Source organism: Psammomys obesus, unplaced genomic scaffold, assembly GCF_907164565.1.
Source record: "Psammomys obesus unplaced genomic scaffold, mPsaObe1.curated_primary_1811, whole genome shotgun sequence".
NCBI lineage: Eukaryota > Metazoa > Chordata > Mammalia > Rodentia > Muridae > Psammomys > Psammomys obesus.
In genome coordinates, this window is record NW_026596463.1 from 4,398,170 (window position 1) to 4,416,604 (window position 18,435).

Below are 18,435 nucleotides of genomic sequence, written 5' to 3' on the forward strand. Positions count from 1 at the left end.
TGTGTGTGTGTGTGTGTGTGTGTGTGTGTGTGTGTGTGTGTGTGTCTCATTATGGCAGTGCCCAGGGGACATTTTTATAACCTTCAAAATCTGGACGGAAACCACAGCCCCTGAAGTCACTCAGAAGGCAGCTTCTAAAAATTATTGTTATTCAAAAATCCATTTACTTTACAATCTAGAAAGAAACTATGGCCCCTAGAGTAACTCAGAAGGAAGCTTTTTAAACTTATTATTATTCAAAAATCCATTTACCTTATTACTGTGTCTTCTTCAGGGAGTACCCCAGTCTCTGCAGTGTGTGTGGAGGCGGGTAAAAAAAACCAGAGGATGTGCAGGGTGTGCTAGCTCAGGAGTGAGGTACACATGGTACAGGAATACAGTAATATTTTTGTTAATTGAGATTTTGCCTAAATTTGTCTGGCTCCTTACAACTCTGTTCTAAACCACAGTTTCACCCATGCAAGCACCCATACCATCTTCTCCGGTATGGGCCCATCTTGGAGGAAGGTGGCAGAGAGGAGGCAGGTAACCTTCTCAAAAACAACACTGAGGCATGTGGAAACCTTGTTTTCCCTGTCTGCCACTTCCACATACACCCCTCACTTGTTCCCTAAATTCCTATTTCATGTTCAAAGCTAACACCATTATCATCAAGGCATACGAAAAAAAAAAAAAGGCATTCCTCCAAAAATCCCACACAGAAAATCATTTTTTACTATCATCAGAAAAATTACCACAAAACAAAATGTCTAAAAATCACTCATAAAAGTAAACCAAATGAGTTGGAAATCACACAGCTTTAAAAAAAAAAATACTGAACAAAAGATAATTTAAGCCTAGATTTCAGAAACAGGAGCCAGGCCATTTTAAAAGGATATAGAAAAAAATGCATGACTTAGACAGCAATTATCCATGTGTTTGTAAAAAGCCTCCACTCCATAGTAAGCAAAACATTGTCCCCCATTTCACTCACATGGGTTCAAGTTAGGAAAGGGTCACTTGGACATAACAGTGCTTGGGGGACTTACGTAAAGTGGGACTTCACTGCAGCTTAACTCCATGGCTCCCGCATCTGCAATGGAAACAAGAGGAAGGTTACAGTGGGAAGCCTGTCACCAGCTCTCAGAGCCCTCCGCGGCCCATACTTCGGCATCAGCATTAGTAGGGAAGGAATACAGTAACTAAGAAAGCTACAGAGATATAAGAGGAACAAAGGACCGAGGCCTGAGTCCATGCCTAATGCCCCCTTTAAAAAGGAATACAGAAAAGAGACGCTATCTTATATAAGATCATTCTCCCCAAGAAAACAGGATGTCAGCCCTCCAAAAACCTAAACACGATTCAGTGATTTGATCTCTGTGTATGTACCAGAAGAATTGGAAATGGCCTCAGATGGACATAGCCGTACATATCCTACACACAGCAGCCAAAGCAGGGAAGCAACTGTAATACCCACTGGCCTGTCCATGACAACCAAAATTCAGCAGGCATGCGCAATGGACTAGTCAGTGATAATAGTCTTCCACGTGCTACAACACGAAAGACATTGAGCTAAGAGAACAATAAGCCAATCACAAAAGAAAGACATACTGCTGTCATTTCACTTCCATGAGGTAACTAGATAGTTAAAGTCATAGAGACAGGAAGCAGAATACAGGTCACCAAGACCTGGAGTTGCTGCTCAGGAGATGCATAACTTGTTTTTTAATTTGGGAAGATAAAAGCACGCTCCTGACGATGGATATGGTGAGACCGTGCAGTGTGAATGTGCTTAATGCAGCTGAATCCCGTACTCAAAATGGTCCACATGACAGATCTCATACGTATTTTACCACAACAGAAAGACAGGGTAAGTTACCCACGGCCTGTACCTGAGGCAAAAGAAAGAGCACCTGAAATGAATATTCACATTATGTAGGCGTGATGACATATATGACTTATATATATATACATGCCTGCATACATGTACATTCTCACCTTCATTCTTTCACACTAGTTCCCAGACGTAAAGACATCCCAACCCTTCAGACACTCCACTCACTGACCCAGAATTCGGAGGGTTTCCAAAAGCCGCGGAGAGGCAGTGCAGGCATCAGGAGAGGCTGGGTGTAACTCAGCACAGCCTCACAGGCTGCTTCAAGCTCTGCCCGGACGGCACAGAGGCCAGAGGTTCCGGCCAGACGCTCACCGCGGGCACGCCGCCCACCAGCGAGCTACCCAGCTTCTCCATCAGCTGCACAAGCCTCGTCTGCCCAGCGTATCTCTCTCCAAACAGAGCACAGGGGTGTCTATGAGCAGGCGTGTGGACAAACAAAATGCGGCACGCACATGCAATGGAATGTCCTTCCACCTGAGAAAGGAAGGAACACATGCCGCAGCCTGGATGAATCTCGGCAGCACATCCTCAGTGAAACGGGCCAGACAGAAAGAGCAGTGCCCTGAGTTCCAGTAATACGGGATAGCGAGAGTCAAAGGTGGTTTCCGAGAGCAGCGAGGAGAGACTGTTTTTGTTTAATGGACTTTAATAGATGCCAAGTTTCAGGTTTTGCACAATGAAAACTGTCCATTGATAATGGTAAAATGGTAATGAAGAGTAACAATGTGTTTAAAACTTCCAAGCAGTGTGCATGCACACACAGACACACACAGACAGACAGACAGACACACACACACACACACACACACACACACACACACACACAGGAGAATCTATGTTTGACAGTCATAATTGACAATCTCAAAATAGCACCTAGAAGCTGGCTTTCTGATTAAAAAATCAAAAACCCACCATCATTATTGTTCACTGACCATTCACTGTGGGTCACAGTACCACCAAAGGGGAGGAAAGTGGCCCAGCCCCCCTCCATAGCTGACCAAAGACAGCTAAAAGTTGGACAAAGTCCAGAGTGGGTCACGTGGGAATTCTGAATGGGACAGCGAGGGACCTCATCACTGTCTTCTACGTTCTGCTCACCTGGCTCAGGGCTCTGGACTACAGCCCCACCGTACAGCACCTGGGGTGCTCTGGGATCTGATTGGTGACATTCAGTGTGCCGATTCTCAGAGGATGCACTTGGCAAGGAAGAGTAATGACAGACAGCCACTGGTGGGCCAAGCCAAGGCCATGACACAGGATGCTTCCCAGCCCTGTTCTCCACACAGCACTCCCTGAGAGTGCAAGCTCACGGGCACCTACGGGAGTTGGCTCCTGGATGATGATCGTTTTCTAGCAAGACTAACTTCACACAAGACCAGTGGGAAAGAGACTCCCCATGAAAGATAATACCAAAAAATATATAACAGAATAGTCCTAGTACAGATTCCTAATAGAAGCTGTTTGTCAGTTCAACCTCCAAACTCCAAATTATCTTTTTCTTTTTCTGTTTTTGGTTTTTTGAGTCAGGGTTTCTCTGTGTAGCCTGCCTGCCTCTGCCTCCCAAGTGCTGGGATTAAAGGTGTGCTCCACCACCTCCACCTGGCCAAACTCCGAACTATCAGGAATTGAACTTGGAAAGCTGAATTCATGCAGCAGCATTGACCCTATTGTCCTGTCTTCTGTACACCAGGAGAGCAGCAGCTCTTCATCTTGCACTCAGGCCATATGCAATCCCACACCAAAGGTGAAGGAAAAACTAGATTTCTACTTAACATGAAAAAAAATTCATTATCATAGCGATGTAATGATTTAAATAGCAGAAATAATAAAGAAAACAAACATATTTAGAGTGTAGTTAGGAATTTTGCTGGTTTAGTAAAGTGGTGATTGTAGGTTCTCCTCCAAGACTAATGACTTCACAATAACACGTAGGGATATTGTGTCATGCTAGCTGTTATGACAGGTTATAGGTGTCATTGCTAGGTAGAAGAGTTGTGGTTGCTTCCTGCCTTTGGAGCATTCCTGGTGAAAGTTATTCCAAAGTGGGGAGGATTTGGGTCAATTCCTGTTCAAGGATCTCTGAGTCCTGTGTCTGACGTGCATGACATCTTCAGCAATTGGGACTTGGCTTCCAGCTCTCGGGATTAACCAAGGGCAGCAGCAATAGGCTGTATGTTTGTTTTGTTTTTGTTTTTGTTTTTTGAGAGAGGGTTTCTCTATATATCCTCAGCTGTCCTGGAACTTATTTGTAGATCAGACTAGCCTCCCAGAGAGCCACCAGCATCTACCTGCCTGAGTGCTGGAGATGGGCGTGTGCCACTGTGCTCGGCTGACTGTATGTTTTGGGAGTCTCTTAGACATCCCTGGCCAACGACTCAAAAGAGAGCTTTTCATGTGAGCTGTGTGCTGTGTGCCGTGGGTGCTCCCACTCCATAGAGAGGAAGGAGACAAAGGTTTCATTTAGGAAATGTATAATTAATGAAAGAAGACACCATGAATTTGAAAGAGAGAAAAGTGTATATGGGAGGGTTTAGAGGGAGAAAAAGAAGGGGAGAGATCATGTAATTATATTATAATCTCATAACCTAGAAAAACAGGAGTGCTTGTACATGTGTGGACAGCTTGGAAATTCTGTGTTGAAGTTTGAATTTGTGGCAGCTCGCACGTCTGTACTGTGTAAATTTGGGGGGAGAGATAGATTTTAATCTATTTTTTAAAAATCTTCCAAGAGGAGCATTTCCTAGCTTCTGTATTCAGTTTGTTTGATTTGTACATTGTCTCCTGATTAGTCTGCAGAAGGACAGACAGCTCTCAGGGATGGTAAGCATTTCTTTACCAACCCTCACAGAACTGATGGCCGGGACTGGAAGCTAAGTCTCAGTCTCACAGGCAGCTAGCATAGAAAGTCTTTCCAAACTCTGCATCCCAGAGAAGTATCTTTGATCATCAAACACTTTAAACCTATTTCAAGTAGACAGTGATGAGAAGCAAAGGACTCGGCTGATTTTAGGGAATAAACGAGATTAATACAGTGTTAATACAGTCACTACCATGTTTGATCCTTAGAACTTCTTCCATTTTTGCGCAGGCCATAGACTATGCACTGCTGTGTTAGTGTGGTGTGTAAGTACACACACGTACATCAAGTAAGATACATGCTAACGTTTTTCTTCTTAATAGAGTACATATTAGCGTTTTGAAAATCTGCTTCAAGGGGGCAAGATGGTGGCGCCGGGAGGACTCTCATTCTGAGCAGCAGCAGCAGGATTGTCACAGTGACCAGCAATCAGAACTCGCGGCCATAAAACACAGTCATTGTGTTTCCCAGGTGAGAGGATACCCAACGGTGGGGGATTCAATCAGCTTTAACTCACCCGGCTAAACCGCCTAAACCGTGGAAGAGATCCCGGTTCTGCCAGGTGCTTGGCTGCCGGCCGCCAGCCCCAGCCCCAGCCCAGAGCCACAAGCCAGTGTCTCTGGTCACAGTCCCAGACTGAACCGTGTGCACCACACTATCAGAGACTGGAACTTTCAGTCGAGAGATAACCCCACGGTACAGGAAATGATTGGGACCGACCTTAGGTCACCCAGACATCCCCTGGAAAAGACTCGGGTTCCACGGGCGCCCCAGGAGCCAGTCCGGAGCGAGAGCCGGGGACCCAGACTCCAGCACAGAGCCCTGCCTGCCTGCGCGCCTGATTCGCCGCCTGAGATAGAACTGTGGGCACCAGGGCACCAGCGAATGAGTTTCACTGTCCAGTGCAAACACACAGGGAGGGAAACGGTTGGTCTGATCTCAGAGCACTCCGACACCCCGACCCCAAAAAGGTCTTGGGAAAATTAGCCAGTTTAGGCAAACACCCAGGCTCCCAAAGGCCGGAAAGGCAGAGACTGAGCCGCCATCACTCAGCTGTGCTCCAGATGCAGGCAGTTTCTGCAGCCACCAGCTGGCAGAGACTGAGCAGTGCGCACCAGGGCAAAAAAAAAAAAAAAAAAAAAAAAAAAAAGAGAGAGACTGTGTGTCCCTGTCTCCAGAGAATACACAGGGAAGGAAGGAAACTCGACTGATTTAAATCACCCAATCCTTCCCTAGAAAAAGTCTAGCAAAGACCGGCAGGGCTGAGCCGCCATCACTCAGCTGTGCTCCAGACACAGGCACAAACAGTTGCTGCGTGCCAGATGTCCAACTGGGTCACAGCAGCTGATCATTAAATTTACAGCAAGAAACCCAGAAACAGGGCAGCTGTCCTCAGGACTTCCCTGGGTGAGAGGAGAACCCTCTCAACTAACAAAGACCACAGTCACCACTCAGGTCTCTATCCCTGAGGTGAGCAGCAGCAACTCCTGAAAAAACGCCAGCAATCCAGACACTATACCCAAAAAGCTGAGAAGACATCCTTCAGGAAAAACCAGCTTTCTACAAAGGGGATTCTTTCCACCACAGGATCCCCAGGAACCACCAGAAAATAACCCCAAACACCTAAGATAGCACAATGGGTAGAGGCCAGTGTAAAAGCTCAAGCAACAAAAGACAGAGCAATATGGCATCTCCAGAACCCAGTTACCCAGGGGCAAGTAGCCCTGGACACCCCAGCATAACTGAAATCCAAGAAGATGACCTAACAACTATGCTCATGAAGATGATAACAGAGGAAACAAATAAGATACCTAAAGACATAGAGGAAGATAAACTCAAACAGAATATTGCCATCCGTAAAGAAATAGAGGAAGCTGCAGCCAAACAGTTTATGGCCTTTAGAAAGGAAATGCTTAAAGCACTGAATGAAATAAAAGAAACAGAGTTGAAGGAACTAAAAGAAAAACAGGAAAGTACAATCAGACAGGTGAAGGAAGTAAACAAAACAACTCAAGACCTGAAGATAGAATTGAAAAAATTAAAGAAAACACAAATGGAGGAAATAATGGAGAGGAAGAATCTAGGGAAGAAAACAGGAACTACAGAGGTAAGCATAACCAACAGACTACAAAAGATGGAAGAAAGAATCTCAGGTAGAAGATACAATGGAAGAAATCGATGTATCTGTCAAAGAAAATGTTAAATCTAAAAATTCCGACACAGACCGTTCAAGAAATCCAAGACAAAATGAAAAGACAAAACCTAAGAATAATAGGTATAGAGGAAAAAGAAGACTCCTTTCTCCAAGGCCCAGAAAATATTTTCAACAAAATCATTGAAGAAAATTTCCCCAAGTTAAAGGAGAAGCCAATAAGAATACAGGAGGCCTACAGAACACCCAACAAATTTGACCAGAAAAGAAAATCCTCCCGCCACATAATAATCAAAACAGTAAGTATACAGAACAAAGAAAAAATACTAAAAGCTGCAAGGGAAAAAGGCCAAGTAACATATAATGGCAAACCCATTAGAATCACACCTGACTTTTCAACAGAGACTATGCAAGCTAGAAGGGCCTGGACAGATATCATGCAGACCCTAAGAGAACACAGATGTCAGCTCAGGCTACTATACCCTACAAAACTCTCAGTCCTCATAGACGGAGAAAACAAGATATTCAATGACAAAAACAAATTTCAACAATATCTACAAACAAATCCAGCATTACAGAAGACACTGGAAGGGAAAACCCCAACAACCCCAAAAAATTAGCTTCTTTCAAGAAAACACAGGAAATAATTAACCATACTACAGTAAAACAAAAAGCAACCAAGCACACAACCTGATGACCACAGCCAACATCAAAATTAAAGGATCTAACAGCCACTGGTCATTAATCTCTCTCAACATCAATGGACTCAACTCTCCAATAAAAAGACACAGATTAACAGAATGGATACGTAAAAAAACCCAGCAATCTGTTGCATACAAGAAACACACCTAAGACACAAAGATAGACATTACCTGAGGGTAAAGGATTGGAAGACGACTTTCCAATCAAATGGAGCCAAGAAGCAAGCAGGAGTAGCCATTCTAATATCTGATAAAATAGACTTTCAACCAAAATTAATAAAAAGAGATGGGGAAGGACATTTTATACTCATCAAAGGAAAACTTCACCAGGAAGACATCACAATCCTGAACATCTATGCCTCAAATACAAGAGAACCCACATTTGTTAAAGAAACATTGATAAAATTTAAACAACATATAGATCCCCACATTAATAGTGGGAGACTTCAACACCCCACTTTCAACAAAGGACAGGTCAACAAAACAGAAATTAAACAAAGAAACAATGTCTCTGACAAAGGTCATGAATCAAATGGACCTAACAGACATTTACAGAACTTTACACCCAAACACAAAAGAATTTACCTTCTTCTCAGCACCTCATGGAACCTTCTCCAAAATAGACCATATAGTTGGTCACAAAGCAAGCCTCAACAGATACAAGAAGATTGAAATAATCCCTTGTATCTTGTCTGATCACCATGGAATAAAGCTGGACCTAAACAACAACAGAAATAACAAAAAGCCTACACATACATGGAAACTGAACAACTTGTTACTAAATGACAGCTGGGGCAGGGAAGAAATAAAGAAAGAAATTTAAGTCTTTCTAGAACACAACATACCCAAACTTGTGGGACACAATGAAAGCAGTGCTAAGGAAAGTTCATAGCACTAAGTGCCTTCAAGAAGAAATTCGAGACAGCTCATTCAAGCAACTTAATGGCTCACTTAAAATCCCTAGAAAAAGAAGAAGCAGACATACCAAGAAGGAGTAGACGGCTGGAAATAATCAAACTCAGGGCTGAAATCAATCAATTGGAAACAAATAAAACAATTCAAAGAATCAATGAAACCAAGAGCTGGTTCTTTGAGAAAATCAACAAGATCGACAAACCCTTAGCCAAGCTAACTAAAAGGCAGAGAGACACCACCCAAATCAACAAAATCAGAAATGAAAAGGGGGACATAACTACAGACACTGAGGAAATCCAAACAATCATTAGGACTTACTTCAAAAGTCTATATGCCACAAAATTTGAAAATCTAAATGAAATGGACAATTTTCTTGATCGATTTGACTTACCAAAGCTGAATCAGGACCAGGTAAATCAACTAAATAGTCCTATATCTCCCAAAGAAATAGAAGCAGTCATCAAAAGTCTCCCATCCAAAAAAAGCCCAGGACCAGATGGCTTCAGCGCAGAATTCTACCAGACCTTCAAAGAAGAGCTAACTCCAATTCTCTTCAAACTATTCCACAAAATAGAAACAGAAGGAACATTACCAAACTCATTCTATGAAGCCACAGTCACCTTGGTACCTAAACCTCACAAAGACTCAACAAAAAAAGAGAATTTCAGTCCAATCTCCCTTATGAACATTGATGCAAAAATACTTGCAAACCGAATCCAAGAACACATCAAAGATATTTCCACTATGACCAAGTAGGCTTCATCCCAGGTATGCAGGGTGGTTCAATATATGGAAATCCATCAATGTGATCCACCATATTAACAAACTGAAAGAAAAAAACCACATGATAATTTCCCTAGATGCTGAAAAAGCATTTGAGAAAATCCAACATCCATTCATGTTTAAAGTATTGGAGAGATCAGGGATACAAGGCACATATCTAAACATAGTAAAGGCGATATACAGCAAGCCTATAGCCAACATCAAACTGAACGGAGAGAAACTTAAAGCAATCCCACTGAAATCAGGGACAAGACAAGGCTGCCCACTCTCTCCATAACATAGTGCTGGAAGTCCTTGCTAGAGCAATAAGACAGTTGAAGGAGATCAAGGGGATACAGATTGGAAAAGAAGAAGTCAAATTATCACTATTTGCAGATGATATGATAGTATACATGAGTGACCCCAAAAACTCTACCAGGGAACTCCTACAGCTGATAAACACCTTCAGCAAAGTGGCAGGATACAAAATTAACTCAAAAAAATCAGTAGCACTCCTGTATATAAAAGACAAAAGGGCTGAGAAAGAAATTAGGGAAATAACACCCTTTACAATAGCCACAAATGACATAAAGTACCTTGGTGTAACCCTAACCAAGCAAGTCAAAGACTTGTATGAAAAAAATTTCAAGTCTCTGAAGAAAGAATTAGAAGAAGATATGAGAAGATGGAAAGATCTCCCATGCTCATGGCTTGGCAGGATTAACATAGTAAAAATGGCCATCTTACCAAAAGCAATCTACAGATTTAATGCAATTCCCATCAAATTGCCAACACAATTCTTTACAGACCTGGAAAGAAAAATTCTCAACTTTGTATGGAATAACAAGAAACCCAGAATTGCTAAAACAATCCTCTACAATAAAAGATCTTCTGGAGGTATCTCCATCCCTGATCTCAAGCTGTACTATAGAGCAACAGTTATAAAAACTGCATGGTACTGGCATAGAAACAGAATGGTGGATCAATGGAACCGAACAGAAGACCCAAAAATAAACCCACACACTTATGGACACCTGATTTTTGACAAAGGTGCCAAAACCATACAATGGAAAAAAGATAGCATCTTCAACAAATGGTGCAGGTCTAACTGGATGTCTACCTGTAGAAAAATGAAAATAGATCCATACTTATCACCCTGCACAAAACTGAAGTCCAAGTGGATCAAAGACCTCAACATAAAACCAGACACATTAAATCAGCTGGAAAAAAAAGTGGGGAATACCCTAGAACTCATTGGTACAGGAGAGAACTTCCTGAACAGAACACCAACAGCACAGGCTCTGAGAGCAACAATCAATAAATGGGACCTCATGAAACTGAAAAGCTTCTGTAAAGCAAAGGATACTGTCATCAAAACAAAGCGATTGCCTACAGATTGGGAAAGAATCTTCACCAACCCTTTATCTGACAGAGGACTCATATCCAGTATATATAAAGAACTAAAGAAGCTGAAAAGCAGCAAACCAAGTAATCCACTTAAAAAATGGGGAACAGAGCTAAACAGAGAACTCTCTGTAGAGGAATATCGAAAGGCAGAGAAGCATTTAAAGAAATGCCCAACCTCATTAGCCATTAGGGAAATGCAAATCAAAACAACCCTGAGATTTCACCTTACACCCATCAGAATGGCCAAGATGAAAAACTCAAGTGACAACACATGCTGGAGAGGTTGTAGAGAAAGGAGAACCCTCCTCCACTGCTGGTGGGAATGTAAACTTGTACAATCACTCTGGAAATCAATCTGGCGCTTTCTCAGACTACTAGGAATAGCACTTCCTCAAGATCCAGCCATACCACTCCTAGGCATATATCCAAAAGAGCCTCAAGTACACAAAAAGGACATTTACTCAACCATGTTTGTAGCTGCTTTATTTGTAATAGCCAGAAGCTGGAAACAGCCCAGATGCCCCTCAACTGAAGAATGGATGCAGAAATTGTGGTACATCTATACAATGGAGTATTACTCAGCAATGAAAAATAAGGAAATCATGAAATTTGTAGGTAAATGGTGGGACCTGGAAAGGATCATCCTGAGTGAGTTGTCCCAGAAGCAAAAAGACACACATGGTATATACTCACTCATATAAACATACAACATAGGATAAACCCACTAAAATCTGTACATCTAAACAAACTAAGCAAAAGAGCAGACCCTAACTAAAACGCTCAATCCCCATCCTGAAAGGCAAAGAGGATGGACATCAGAAGAAGAAGAAAACAGGAAATAACCTAGGAACCTGCTACAGAGGGCCTCTGAAAGTCAGAAGAAGAAAACAGGAAACAACGTAGGAACCTGCCACAGAGGGCATCTGAAAGCCTCTGCCCTGCAGACTATCAAAACAGATTCTGAACCTGATGGCCAACTGTCAGGCAGAGTGAATGGAATTTTATGTAAGAACTGGGAAATAGCAAGAGCTGGAGAGGACAGGAACTCCACAAGGAGAGCAACAGAACAAGAAAATTTGAACACAGGGAACTTCCCAAAGACTCATACTCCAACCAAGGACTATTCGTGGAGATAACCTAGAACCCCTGAACAGATGCAGCCCATGGCAGTTTAGTGTCCAAGTGGCTTACATAGTGATGGGAAGAGGGACTGCCTCTGACATAAACTGATTGGCCTGCTCTTTGATCACCTCCCCCTTGAGGGGGGAGCAGCCTTACCAGGCCACAGAAGAAGACAATGCAGCCACTCCTGATGTGATCTGATAGACTAAGATCAGAAGGAAGGAGAGGAGGACCTCCCTTATCAGTGGATGTGGGGAGAAGCATGCATGAAGAAAGGGGAGGTAGGGTGGGATCGGGAGGGGAGGAGGGAGGGGTTTATGGGGGGATACAAAATGAATAAAGTGTAATTAATAATAATAATAAAAGGCATAAAAAAAGAAAAGAAAATCTGCTTCAAAAGAAAAAACAAAACAGGCCCTTCCCCATCGGTCAGGCCAGGCACACTCTTCCGGGCAGCTTTCGTTTACTCCACATGGCTACGGCTGAAGGGGGTAAGGTGCAATTGTCCAGTGCCTGTCATCTGCACCCCAGGGTGAGGTGGTGCGTGTGATCTGCACCGCAGGGCGAGGTGCGCCTGCACCCGGCTCTGTGAAGGGCCTGCTTTCTCCACATGTCACATGTCATTCCACATAAGGTAGGTGAGAGGGAGAACTGCCTCAGACCTGATTCAGCGGAACCATTCCGGGCCAGACAGCGTGATACCGACCTTGGACCTTTCATTTGAGAACTCACATCTCATTCCCCCAGCTCAACCTCTTGCTATTTTCAGTGTGGAAATTTAAAAGCCACCTTGATTAATATTGATTACATTTGCCAGATTAACTGCCTTTGACTCCTTAAGCAAAAGAATCTTAAACCAAAATATGTGACATTATTATATTTTTTTCTAAAACTGGGTTTCCTTGAGAGTTAATATTTGCAATGAGTTGGTTTAACTGTCTGGCTCTCGTTACTTTGAAACTGTTGTGTTTTTGGTTTTTTTGTTTCTTTGTTTGTTTGTTTTGTTTTGTCTTTGTGTGTATGTGGTGTATGGTTGTATGAACACTTGTGTGTATGTGAATAAGTGTGCAAACACATACACACATACATCATGATGCACATATAAAGGTCAGAGGACAACTTTGGGTGTCCTCCTCCTTTGGAAGGTTGTCCCCACCTTCCAGCAAGACAGGGTCTCTGACTGTTCATTGTTTTCATTGCTTATGTCGGACCAGCTCACGGCTGGGCTCCTGGGGACTCTTGTCTCCTCCCCTCTCCTTAGGGGAGGTCTGGAACTATGTGGGTTCTGGGGATTCACACTCAGGGTCCTCATGCTTGGGCAGCAAGTGCTTGACCCACGAAATCATCTCTCTGGTCTTGAAACTGGTTTTAAAGGATTTCATAGTTGAAGGCACCACACACCTTCTGGTAGAAATGATGAGATCCCCAACATCATTCCAAATCCTTCTAAAGCTCCTATTGGAATTCCCTAAATGAGCTGTAGAGAAAGCAGTTTGGAAGAAAGAAATCAGGATCCACCTAACATAACTGGATAATACATTTAAATTGTTATTCCCCTTTGGGCTTTCCCCACGGAAAGTCTCTGCCACAGGAAGGGGCTCTGAGTCCTGCTCTCACTGTCTAAACTACGCTGGGTCCCCTTCTATGCCAAGTTCAGTAGCAATGAAGCAAGTTTGTATTTTTCCAGTTGTAGCTGCCCTTGGCTTTTGGCATCTCCCTGTATAGATGTCATACTCCAGCTTCTGCTATGTTCCCAAGACCTGATTCCCTCCTGAAACTTCTACATGGTTCAAATGCTTCAAAAAAAAAATCAGACCACATTTCCTAAAATGTGGTTTGGGAAAGTAAATGCTTTAGCATTTCCAAAAATCTCACAGGTACCAAAGGCTGTTTGGACTGTGCTCCATAACAGTTTTCTTCCTCAGCTTGTCTCCAAAGAGGGAAACAAACCTTACTAGTGGGATACGGAAACGAGCTTACATTTCAACAAGTACTAATATATATATAAAATGATTGCCAGTTAACTCTAAAGGAAACTATTAAAGCATTTAAATAAGTCAAATTCATAAAGTTAGGAAGGAGAGTAAATATAACATTCAACTTGCAAGGAAAAACCTGTTCCTCACTTTATGAAATTAAGAGTTTTCTAATTCTTGTACCTCCAAATGAAACAATCATGGATATGGAGCCATGACTTTATTGTTTTGGTGTGAGGATTCCTTGGAGTGGGAGAACTGTTTGTTTGTTTGTTTGTTTGTTTGTTGTTCATTTGTTTTAAGACATTTAGCCCTGACTGAAGTTTGCTATGTAGACCAGGCTGGCCTCAAACTCACAAAGATCCACCCGCCTCTGCCTCCCAGATGCTGGGATCGCAGGCGTGGAACACCATGACCCAGCAAGGCAGATCTTTAACTTTGTGTTTGAACATGCTAATAATCCACGCCTTGCCTTTTATAAAACCCACAGCAGGTCACCCCTGTCAATATTAGCAGCTGCACTCAGAATGCTAATGACACAGCACACTCTATGCTACGAACACGGCAGCCTGATGAAGAACATGTGGAAGACAAAAAGTTAAACATGAAAATATTCTACACTAAACTTACAAAATCAGCTGCCGAGTAAGCAGCACCTTCTCTACTCCTCCTCTGCCCCTCCCTCCACTCAAGCTATTACACCTCTGCAGAGCAACAGGCTTTTGGGTTGTTTATGTATTTTCATCTCCCTGTGAGTTGAAAATGGTGTAATAAAGCACGAATCAGTTTAAAACTCAAGAGGCTTTGAGGTATAAATTTTTTATAAAGTTGAGAGAAGGATCATTGGGAAACGGTTCACTTTCTATACGTGAAGAAATTTATCAATGAGAATGTGGCACAGAGACACTAACAAGTGGCACAGAGAAATCATAGGACAGCAGCTTCAAGCAGGACCATTTTAGTGCAAATGGAATAAGTTACTTAGCCTCACAAAATGACACATATAACAATGCTTTGAAAATTAAATATGGCAACACGGATTTTGTATGTGAAATTAGTCACTTTTGGTAGAAATATGCATGAACCATCCTTGATCCCACACAGACCCATACAAGCACACACAAACACACACACACATACACAGATATACACAATTCACTCTCTGATCACTCTCTGGGTTAGCACAAAGTTAAAAACGAAAAATGACAGCTTGCGTTGGATCCCACAGCAAATGGCAGAGCTGGTGGTACCCAGCTCAACTGTGACGCTAGCGGAAGAGGGAAGAGCAGCATACTCCAGGCTGTGAGGCCAAGGCTCAGGGACGGCCTTTGATGCCAGCACAACAGAAATGTGTAAGGAGTGATGAAGCTACTGTTGAGCAGACAGTGTTGACCACATAAACCTGTCTCTGATGAGAATGGTCTATCTGAGTCATGCAAGTTTCACAGCTGTAGGAGGAAAGCGAGACTACTTCATATACTCACTGAGGACGTGTCTGAAGTTGAGAAAGGAAACAACACAGTAACTCTTCAATAGCATCTCATTAATGCAGACTAATGGGATGGCTGGAGGAGGGGAGGAAGGAGGAGAGGCAGTTAGTCTGAAATAGTGCTGCCCAAATTAGAGGATGTTTATAAAGTACAAAGAGGAGCATGAGTCGGCTGCTAACAGAATGTTCCGCCAAGGCTGTCATACTCATTTGTATTTCTCAGGATATATTTGCACATAGACAAAGTGATTAAGGCCTTTAGAGGCTTTTTTCCAAATCTACTGAACTTTTACTGAGTCTGTGGGTCTTTTTAGCACACTGCTTATCGTCAACACAATGCCCAATTGCCATCCAGGCATCCTGAGCAAGATGCAACCTTTCAACACTCCCATCTGCCCCTTAGCAAGAACTTCTCCAAAGTTCCTCTTTAGTGTTCAGAACTAATGCATTGTCTTGTCCAGCACTCTGGAGGCTGTCTGGGAGAGACACAAAATATGGGACACTTCGACTGTCAAGGTGCTCACAGTCACAAGACCAGTGACTGGCAGAGGATGATGGTGTGAATCCAGCAGACACAGACGAGAGAGTCCTCAGATAGAAGGAGGTCAACACAAGGACAGGCTTGATGCAGATACAGAGTTCAGGAGGCTGAAGAGGGAGCAGCATGTATCTACACAGAATCCACTCCTGAAAGTCACCCAGCCACGCCTGTGAGACATGGCGCCTGAAGAGACAGCCCATTCAGTCGTTAGCACACCAGCGTGAGGATCCAATTCCCAGCGATGAAGCCAGGAGCAGCGGTGTGTGCCTGTAGCTCCTGTGCTGAGGGGCGGCATGGAGACAGGAGGAGCCCTGGGGCTCTCTGGCCGGATTATCTAGCAGAATCACTGAGAGACCTGGTCACTAAAACGTAAGTAGAATGACAGAGAAAGATTCCCACATCATCAACCACTGGCCTCCAAACGCATGCACGCACGCACGAACACACATACAGAACACATACATACAAATGAGAAGGGATGAAAGGGAGAAGGGTTCTTTGACAGGGACCTATCAATAATACTACCTGCTACATGTTAGGTTTTTGCCCGGCAACGCACACCCCAGGTTTTCCTCTGCTCTCCCCTCATGGAGATGCAATGCCTTATTAAGTTCAGTGAAGGCCTGGATTCCGACACTTCCCTGTTTGGACATAGCTAATGATTCAATCAAATTAAACATGGTGATTTTTTTCCCTTGGGTCAAATGTAGAGTTTCTAGAAATTAATATGTCAATTAAGCCATGAGTTTAAAATGGACAGTCTATGGATAAAATTTATACAGCCATAAACTACATGAAAGCAAATGTAAAATTTTGTTTATATGTATTCTTCTGGCCAGAGTTTAAAGCTTACAGCAGACCATTAGAACTGGAGAAAGAGATAAGAATACATTCTGCCACGTTTAATTTCTTGCTTTGTGAAAGTGCATTATTAGTGTGGCATAAGCTAGGGGAAAATATTTGCCAAATACACACCTGACAAGAAAATTTCAGGCAATCTCACTGGCGGATACACGGAGGACAGGGATTAACACTGCAGAGAGCACACAGATGGCAGTAAACACACCGCAAGACATCTGACATCATTAGCCGTTAGGGACACGGACGTCCAAACCACGGTGAGATCAGCACCTGCCATTCTACGCGGCTGAAACAGCACACACGCGCGCTGCAGAGGGTGGGGAAGTGGGTGGGGAAAGCAGACCACACCCCTGGTGAGACAGGAAAGGTTTCAGGTGCTATGGAAAACATTGAGGGGATTCCTAAAATCTAAGCACAGATGTGCCACCAGTAATTGCACTGATGGCTTTTCCAAACAGCCGCAAACTAGACATTCCCAGAAGTCCTTCAACAGCGTGATAGTTGAGCTGCAGAACAGAGAGACACATGCACCACAGAAACATTCAGTGGCCTCCTCATTCTTGGCTTCGGTATTCATGCACCTACCAAACGCAGACAGAATATGCAATTGGGCTTACAACGGCTGCATCTAAACTAAAACTGTACAGACGTTTTTCTCACCATTATTCCCTCAAACAATGTAGTGTTATTTGCCTAATGCAGATATTACTAGGTATCATAAGTAATCTAGAGATATGTTAAAATACATGGAGGAGTCTCTAGTTTACATGCTAATCCAATGCCATCTCTGTAAGATTTGAAACACCCTTCAATGTCGGTACGCAAGGGAAGTCCCGGCCAGTACCTCCACAGAGATGCAAAGGAACAACCACACACTATTTCTCAATACAGAGGAGGAGAGCGGTGGCACGGACAACAGCATGAAAAAAACCTCAGAAAGCGAAGCTAGAGAGGTGACTTAGGACTCAGGAACACTTGTTCTGCCAGGGAGCCTGGCTCCGTTTCCAGAACCCGTGTCAGACCGTCCACAGCTGCCTCTGATCAGCTCCAGGAGGATCCAACGCCTTGTGCCTCCATAATTACCTGCACTAACATGTGTATAGCTACACACAGGGGCACAGTCAGCAGCAATAGAAGGAAGTCATGCTGAGTAATAAAAGCCAACCCCCAAAGTGGTAGACAGCGCAATTCCATAAACAACACTTTGTAAAAAAAAAAAAAAGTCATCAAATATGAGCAGACTGGTGTCTACTGGGAGTTAGAAACAGTGGTTGAGATGCAGATGTAGGAAGGAAAAAGCACAGTGAGGTTTTACTGCCATTCACTATCTTACATGGCAGTGGGCATATGAGCTTACACAGGTGACGAAACGGCACAGCATAGACATTAAAACCCACATGCTGACGCAGGGAAGTAAGGCGGGGAGCCTGGGTAAGGCTGACAACATGTACCAATGCCTCAAGTGCTTGAGTTCTTTCTTAATTCTGTTATTTGCTATTTATTTATCTTCTTTCGTATGTGTGAGTGTTCGCACTGCACGCGTGTATGCGTACCACACGCGTGCCTCGTGCCTGAAGAGGCCAGAAGAGGGCATAAAATCCCCGGAGCCGGAGTTACGGAGGCGGTGGGGTGCTGGGACGCGCACCTGGGTCCTCTGGAAGAGCAACCAGTGATCATAAATGCTGAGCCACCTCTTGAGCCCCTGGAGGTGTGAGAGAGAGGAAGGGAGGAGAGAGAGAGAGAGAGAGAGAGAGAGAGAGAGAGAGAGAGAGAGAG

At 43.4% G+C, this 18,435-nt stretch overlaps 1 protein-coding gene across 3 annotated transcripts in view; it reads right to left on the bottom strand.

Moving 5' to 3' along the window:
- Positions 1-18,435, bottom strand: part of Arhgef28 (Rho guanine nucleotide exchange factor 28) — a 292,013-nt gene that overhangs the window by 231,345 nt on the left and 42,233 nt on the right. For 2 of the 3 annotated variants that reach the window (XM_055598372.1, XM_055598373.1), the window contains exon 2: positions 1,029-1,072. In XM_055598372.1, the coding sequence (XP_055454347.1) occupies positions 1,029-1,072 (44 nt within the window). Of the gene's footprint in view, positions 1-1,028; positions 1,073-15,252; positions 15,334-18,435 lie in introns of all 3 variants that reach the window. The other variant, XM_055598371.1, reaches the window with a different exon arrangement.